The sequence below is a fragment of the Chiloscyllium plagiosum genome, chromosome 2, assembly GCF_004010195.1.
Source record: "Chiloscyllium plagiosum isolate BGI_BamShark_2017 chromosome 2, ASM401019v2, whole genome shotgun sequence".
Classification (NCBI taxonomy): Eukaryota; Metazoa; Chordata; class Chondrichthyes; order Orectolobiformes; family Hemiscylliidae; genus Chiloscyllium; species Chiloscyllium plagiosum.
The window spans coordinates 2,659,667-2,668,244 of record NC_057711.1 but is presented as its reverse complement, the minus strand read 5'-3'; the positions used below and the strand labels follow the sequence as shown (position 1 = coordinate 2,668,244).

At 44.2% G+C, this 8,578-nt stretch overlaps 1 protein-coding gene across 1 annotated transcript in view; it reads right to left on the bottom strand.

The window, feature by feature from the left end:
• Nucleotides 1-249: 249 nt before the first annotated feature.
• Nucleotides 250-8,578, bottom strand: part of LOC122539299 (coiled-coil domain-containing protein 80-like) — a 27,594-nt gene continuing 19,265 nt past the window's right edge. Inside the window, exons 6-8 of the mRNA XM_043673995.1 lie at nucleotides 3,589-3,656; nucleotides 1,301-1,381; nucleotides 250-723 (exon numbers count right to left, since the gene is read on the bottom strand). Of these exons, the coding sequence (XP_043529930.1) occupies nucleotides 440-723; nucleotides 1,301-1,381; nucleotides 3,589-3,656 (433 nt within the window). The 3' untranslated portion in view covers nucleotides 250-439. The remainder of the gene's footprint in view (nucleotides 724-1,300; nucleotides 1,382-3,588; nucleotides 3,657-8,578) is intronic.

Below are 8,578 nucleotides of genomic sequence, written 5' to 3'. Positions count from 1 at the left end.
TGGGTATGTGGAGCTGAGAGGGAAGTTTGGAACAGCAATAATCATTTCTAGTGCCAGTAGAATATGTAGACAAGAAAGTTGTTGGTAACAGAGCTGAGAAGTAATCATCTAGAACCATTCTGCTTTAATTTGTGCCTGGCCAGTGAGGCAGGGTGATGCAGGCATCTCTGCAAATACGGGAGCAGGTTTCATGTCTTATGTCTTTAAGGGTTGCTGGAAGAAAATATTAAGCACCAAAAAGGCAACTTAGCTCATCAGGGGAGCTACTGTATTGGTTATTGCAGCACTACCACCCTAACAAGTACAAAGTGCAGTGATAACATTGATATTGTAAACTGTCCAATGCATATTGCTGATATAAATTGACTATATATTTAAAACAAAGTTCATATCATTAGTGATTTGTCTCACATGAGAATTATTTCCTATTATGGGGATGCTATCCATGCTCAGGGTATCCACGGTAATGGGGGGAATATTCATCCTCCTGGCATGAGATTCCCAGTGTCTCTTGAAGCTGTACCTCCTCTTGCCTCAGTTGCATTGAGTCCACCAGTTCATAAATGTTCGTCAGCGACCAGACAGGAGTCAGGTACCAGGAGTTGATGGTGCCGTCTTTACCGATTACGAACAGCATAAAGTGCTCCTCGCTGATCTGGAAGTGTTCACGAAGGCCTTTCACCAGCATTGAGGAAAACACCTCCGTCGCCACTTCAGCTCTTCCTATGTTCAGCAAATTTAAAGTACACATTTCAACAAACAAAGCTGCTGCTACTACTCTCATCCCCCGCGCAAAGTTGTTTCTGCTCATGCTTCAAGGTGAATGATTTAAGAAAGGGCTGTTGATCAAATTCAACTTCAGAGCTTGAGTTCATGGCCTCAGCTCACACTCCTGTCCAGCACTGAAGCAGTCCTACATTGCTGGAGATGCTGCTGTCTTTCTGGTTTGTGTGTTATGTCAGGAGTGTGACATGATACTCCCCACTTGTCTGGATGGGTGTAACTTCCCCTCCAACACATTCACCATCCTGAATTCATCATTCCTTCAGTGTCGCTGGGTTAAAATCCTGGAATTCACTCCCTAAGGGCATTGTGGGTCTACCTACAGCATGTGGACTGCAGTGGTTCAAGAAGGCAGCTCACCCCCACTTTCTCAAAGGGCAACTAGGGACGGGCGGCAAATAAATACTGGCCCAGCCAGTGACTCCAACATACCATAAATGAATAAAAAATTGTAATCCAAAATAACCAATCCACATTTACTGTATGAAATAATATGTGATGGAATAAATGCCTTTACCATTCAATGGAAACACTTCCATAGATCCCGAAACATCTTCACCTGATCCCACCAACTTCAATAGAGTAAAGTGGCGAATTCCTGATCAAATACACAACATTGGAAATGAAAGTGAAATTTATTAATGAAAAATAAACACATTAGATTGACATAATTTTCACTTAGCAGTGCTTGTAGTTGGTGGAAAGAAAATCTAAATTTTTATTTTGTACAAATCTAATTTTGTTTTAGTTGGCAATTAAAAATAAAATCTACAGTCGAAAGTTTGGAGTTGCCAGTTTTAAATAGGGCTTTTAATGAGACCTCCAGTGGAAGAGAAGCTAGGTTTATTTAAGAAGGAGATCAGAAAGGTCCTCATTAAGTGTGTCAGCCAGGCCTTCTGTATTAGAGCAAGTAAAACTATCCAACTTGACAGGCCCAGACTCGATGGGCTGAAGGGCCTTTTTCTGTAGATCTCTACAAATCAGTACGACTTGCAACAGAATGCTAGATTTTGGAGAATAAGGGAGTTGAAAGAGGAAGGAAAAGAGGTGCACTAATGTTCTTGTCTTTTTTAATATTTTCAGCCCTCAGGTATTGATTGTTTCTCTGCTTCAGGAGAAGCCAGTTATTTGTCAATATCTGGTCAGTAAGGTTTATTCAATGTTTCAACATAATATGGCAACTGGTAGTAAAGTTAACAAAATTTTTTTTAAAAGAGAACTATATATAATGGAATAAAATAATCAAATATTAATTTGAACATGTTAGAGATGGCAGGATAAGTGATGTGTCCAGCTGCAGCACATGGGAGTTCCTGGATGTCAGTCTGGTCCAGGACAAACATGCCCACAGCAAGCGTTGGGCTCAGAGTTTATGAGCTGGACGCTGAACCAAAGTCACTGCAGCATATCAGGGTTGGGAGAACGTTACCTGGACTCTTTGTACAGTTATATTTTATAACGTCTGATTTGGTCAATGTTCAGCGGCAGGTAATGGGAGACAGGGTAGGAGCTTCAACCTTTGCAATTGCTCAACATCAGTGAGGTTCATTCAGCTTGTCTGGATGAGCTAAGTGACCGTGGCATCATGGTACAGGAAGCCATTCGAGAGGTGGAATCGGGAAGGAATATCAAGGTGATAGAGTCATAAAGCACAGAACTAGGCCCTTCAGCCCACCATGTCTATGCTGACCAACAAACACCAAATTACACTAATCCCATTTATCTGCACTTGGTCCATCATCAACTATGCCCTGGCATCTTAAGTGCTCATTCAAATGTTTTTTAAATGTTATGAGAATATCTATATCCACCACCCTCTCAGGCAGCACATTCCATATATCTGCCACCCTCTGGGAGATAAACTTCTTTCTCATATTTCCTCAAAACCACTTGTTCTTCTCAGCCTTAAACACATCTGCCATGGGAAAGAGGATTTCACTCTTTTCCCTCAATCAGTTCCTCTCTCAGCATCCTCTGCTTCAAGGAAAACAAATGCCTAAGCATAACTAAGACATTACACCCCAGACAACATCCTGGTGAATCTCCCCTGCATCATCTCCAATGCAATCATGTGCTTCCAATAGTGTGGAGACCAGAAATGTACACAGTATTCCACCTGTGGCCTAACCAATGTTTTATAAAGTTGTAACAAGACTTTCTTGCTCCTTTATTCTACACACCAGCTATGAAGGCAAGCATCCCATATGCCTTCTTCATCAGTCCATCTACCTGTGCTGACACCTTCAGGAATTTATAGACTTGTTCACCAAGGTCCCTTTATTCCCCAGTAGTCCTAGGGACTTGTGTATGTCCTTCCCTTCCCTATTAGACCTCCCAAAATGTATCACCTTGCACTTAAACTCCATCTGTCATTTCTCCGCCCAATTTACCAGCTGATCAATATCAGACTGTAGCCTGAGACCATCCTCCTCAGTATAAACAACATCATCAATTTTCGTGTTATATGCAAACTTACTAATTTTATTCTCTTCTTTCAAATCCAAGTTTCTAATGTACATAGCAAACAGTAAGGGTCCCCGCATTGAACCCTGTGGTACTCCACTCGCCACAGGTTTCTCATTACAAAACAAACAAAACCACCATCGCTCTTTGCCACTTATTTGCGAGCCAATTTGGATTCAGTTTGCCAACTTGCCTGCGATCCCATCGGCTCTTGCCTTTTGGAATAGCCTACCGTGTTGGACCTTGTCAAAGGCCTTCTTGAAGTCCATGTAAACTACATCAATTGCACTACCCTCATTAATATATTGGTAGTAGCAAAGAGTATAGTGAAGGGATTAATACTATGCTCTGCAGCCAAGACTGAGAATGCAGACACTGTGCTATTTGCGAGTGCCCAGGTTTCAGGACATCTGGGTTACATAGAACATAGAAGAGTACAACACAGTATAGGCTCTTCAGCCCTTGATGTGCTGATCTATTATCCTACTCCAAGATCAGATGAACCTACAAATCCTTCATTGTACTGTTCTCCATGTGCCTATCCAAGAGTCACTAAAATGTCCCTAATGTATCTGACTCTACTACCATGCTGGCAGTGCGTTCCACGCACCCACCACTCTCTGTGTAAAGAACATACCTCTGATACCTCCCCTAAAACGTCCTCCAAACACCTTAAAATCATGCCTCCTCATGATAGAGATTTCCGCCATGGGAAAAAGTCTCTGGCTATCCACTCTATTTATGCCTCCAATCATCTTGTTCACTTCTAACATGTCACCTCTCATCCTTCTTTGCTCCAATGAGAAAAGCCCTAGCTCCCTCATTCTTTCTTCATAAGACATGTCCTCCAGTCCATGCACCTTCTGCACCCTCTCTAAAGCTTCCACATCTTTCCTATAATGAGGCAACTAGAATTAACACATTATTCCAAGTGTGGTCTAACCGGCGTTCAGTAGAGCTGCAGCATAACCTTGCGGCTCTTAAACTCAATCCCCCTGTTAAAGAAAGCCAACATACATATGCCTTCTTAACAATCCTTGAGTGGCAACTTTGAGGGATGTATGGACATGGACCCCAAGATCCCTCTGTTCCGCCAAAATGCCATGAATCCTACCTTTAACCGTGTAATCTTGGGGTAGCACGGTGGCACAGTGGGTTAGTACTGCTGCCTCAGAGCACCAGGGACCCGACTTCAATTCCACACTTGGGTAACTGTCTGTGTGGAGTTTGCACCACCTCCCTATATCTGTGTAGGTTTCCTCTGGGTGCTCCGGTTTCCTCCCACAATCCAAAGATGAGCAGGTTAGGTGAACTAGCCGTGCTAAATTGCCCAGTGTTCAGGGAGGTATAGGTTAGGTGCGTGCATTAGTAGTAAATGTAAGGGAATGGGTCTGGAAGGAATACTTTTAGGAGGGTCACTATGGACTTGTTGGGCCGAAGGGCTGTTTCCAGACAGTAGAGATTCAAATTTGAAACACTCAGTAGGGATTCTAATCTGCATTCAAATTCAACCTTCCAAAATGAATCACTTCACACTTTTCCAGATTGAACTCCATCTGCCATTTCCCAGCCCAGCTCAGCATCCTGCCAATTTCCCGTTGCAACCTACAACAGACCTCCACACTATCCACAGGGTTGGAGAGGAATATGCAGGGAAAGGGAGAGGATCCAGTTGTCGTGGTCCATGTACGTATCAATTACATGGGCAGAGGCAAGAAGGTTTGCATAGTCACTTTGAGGAGCGAGGTGCCAAATTAAAAAACATAACCTCAAAGCTCATCGGTATTATTATCGGAGACACGTTCATATTTGCATTGAGCAAATCAGATTAGAGAGATGAATGTGCAGCTGGAAGATTGGTGTGGCAGAAGGAGAATCTGGTTTGTGGGACACTGACATCAGGAAACAGAAGAGAGGCAAGAACTCTGGAAAATCACAATCATCAGAGAAGTGGTATGAGTAAATTAGTGAAGCTGTGGGCTGATAACTGCTCAGGGCGTGGGGACCCTGTGACAATCAGTGTCACTGACAGGAGGGGATGGGGACCCTGTGACGATGTCACTGAGAGGAGGGGTGGGGAACCTGTGACAATATCACTGAGAGGAGTGGGTGGGGACCCTGTGACAGTGTCACTCAGAGGAGGGGGTGTGGACCCTGTGACAGTGTCACTGAGTGCAGGGGGTGGGCACACCATGACAGTCAGTGTCACTGACAGGAGGGGGTGGGGACCCAGTGACAGTGTCACTGACAGGAGGGAGTGGGGTCCCTGTGACGATGTCACTGAGAGGAGGGAGTGGGAACCCTGTGACAGTGTCACTGAGAGGAGAGGGGGGAGACACTACAGTCAGTGGCACCGAGAGGAGGGAGTGGGGACTCTGTGACAGTGTCACTGAGAGGAGGGGGTGGGGACCCTGTGACAGTCAGTGTCACTGAGAGGAGGGGGTGGGGACCCTGTGATGGTGTCACTGAGAGGAGGGGGTGGAGACCCTGTGACAGTCAGTGTCACTGAGAGAATGGGGGTGGGCCCCTGTGACAGTGTCATCGAGAAGAGGGGGTGGGGACCCTGTGATAGTGTCACTGAGGGGAGGGGGTGGAGACCCTGTGACTGTCAGTGTCACTGAGAGTCGGAGCTGGGGAACCTGTGACAGTCAGTGTTACTGAATGGAGAGGGTGGGGAACCTGTGACAGTGTCACTGAGAGGATGGGGTGGGGACCCTGTGACAGTGTTACTGAATGGAGGGCGTGGGGAACCTTTGCCAGTGTCACTGAGCGGAAGGGGTGTGGACCCTGTGACATTGTCACTGATAGGTGGGGGTGGAGACCCTGTGACTGTCAGTGTCACTGAGAGGAGGGGGTGGAGACCCTGTGAATGTCAGTGTCACTGAGCGGAGGGGGTGGAGACCCTGTGACTGTCAGTGTCACTGAGAGTCGGAGCTGGGGAACCTGTGACAGTCAGTGTCACAGAGAGGAGGGGGTGGGGACCCTGTGACAGTCAGTGCCACTGAGAGGAGGGGGTGGAGACCCTGTGACAGTCAGCGTCACTGTGAGGAATGGTTGAGGTGAGGCTGCTTAAACATTGGTAAGGTGAGGATTCTGGTACCTATTTAATACTCTTTAATGTAAGAGCAGTGAATGAGAAGTCAGCCATTTAAGGGTAAATCATGGAAGGCAGCACAGCTCATTGGAATGATCCTCATTTTGAATGTGGACAGTCAGGCACACTTCCAGTGTCCAGGAGACAATGTGAGCAGAAAGTTCAACCACTGAAACATGGAAAATACGGATTAAAAGGAGTAGGTAATCCAGCCCTTAAAGCCTGTTCCACTATTTATTATGATCATATCTAATTATCCAATTCAACAGCCTGTTCCTGCTTTTCCCCAATATTATTTGATCCCTTTAGCCCCAAGTGGTATATCCTTGAAATCATACAATATTTTGGCCTCAACTGCTTTCTGTGATAGCGAATTCCTCTCCACCCACTGTGCGAAGAAATTTTTCCTCATTTCAGTCCTGAATGATTTACCCTGTATCCTTTGACCCAGCATCAGGACTCTCCTCCCTGCACTTACCCTGTCTGTCCTGTTAGAATTTTCTAGGTGTTCTGAAGTTGAAGATATATACTGTACCTTTAAGAGAGAGTTTGAACGCTGTTCTGAACTGAAAGATCACAAACACCTGTGCATATGAATGCAATCCCAGAGTGTATTGGAAAATTGAAAATATGTGACATTTGGCTCTGAAATGGATACCTAGGTTTTGGTTGCTGTTTGACAACAATTTGAATTTAACCAATCAGTTTAAATTATGTCCCAGGATACAAAAACCCGATCAAGTTTGAATTTAATGTTTTACCAACATCGAACCAATGAGTCAATTGATGTTGGGGGGATATAAAATGCGGACATTTTGAAAATTGGTCAGAGAGCAACTGCCATCGAGACAGAAATGCATGGAGAGCTAATATCTTGCTCTTCAAGAAATTAGGAAACACTCTCTATCAAAGGTAACTTTTCATATGAAACATACTTGCTGTAAAAAGAAAGCCGACGACCCAGGGAGATCTTCAGCTAGAAGAAGAAAGACACAGAAAGATGACAGCTGCTGTGTGGTTTTGAAATTAAGTTGATGTAATTTTAATAAGTGTCTTATTGGAACAGCATATTGTAAAAAAGTTGGAGGCAAATAATAAGCAGTTAACAGAAAGGTGGCCTAGAGTTGTGAATAGTTGTTTAATGTTCACTTTTAAAGTAAATTGATGTTATTTTCTTTAAATAGTGGAATTTGGGAGTTCTCTGTCACTCATACTTTAACAGATTATGAGGCAAGGTGAACTTTTCTGAGTATCTGGTTTAATTAACGGAAGGATTCACTGCCGTGTTGTAACAACAGGTCCCTATGAGATCCCCCTTATTCTTCTGAACACCACCCAAATATATTCCTAACTGGTTGAATCCTTCCTCATAAGTCAGTCCCGCTTTCCCAGGGTGGTAAACATTCACTATACTGTAGCAAGAACATCCTTCCTCAGACAAGAAGACCAAACTACCTACAATATTCCAGGCGTGGTCTCACCAAGGCCTATACAATAGCAGCAAGACATCCACGCTCCTCTACTCGAATCCTCTCACTATGAAGACCAATGTACCATTTCCCTTCTTCATTGCCTGCTGCAGCTGCATGTTTACTTTCAGCAAATGGTTTACAAGGACACCCAGGTCTCATTTCCCTCTCTCAATTTATAGCCATTCAGATAATAATCTGCCTTCCTGAATTTTACTACCAAAGTGGATAATCTCTCAGTTAGGTGCATCTGTCATATATTTGCACACTCATTCAACTTGTTCAAAAACACTGAAGTATCTCTGCATCCTCCTCACAGCTCAGCCTCCCACCCAGCTTTGTGGCATATGCAAGGGTATGGATATTACATTTTGTTTTCTCACTAAATCACAAATACACAGTATATTGTGAATAGCTGGGGTTCTAGCACTGATCCCTGTGATATCCCATTAACACTGCTTGCCATTCAGAAGAGGACCCATTTACTCCTGCTCTTTGTTTCTGGTATGCCAACCAGTTTTCTGTCCATCTCGATAAAAATCTCAATCCCATGTGCTTTAATTTTACACACCAATCCCTTGTGTAAATTGACTGGATTTAATGCAATGTATTTTGAAATGCCTCTGCAGGAGGAGACCAAGCCTCCTGGACTAATCTGCCAAAGCCATCTGGAAGGAGTGAAGTGTCGAAATACCCTAAGACTCCCGCCAACTGGCACATAATCTCTTGGTGAGAAAGTAAACAAAATGGCTGTCCTCTCTGTCAAAGG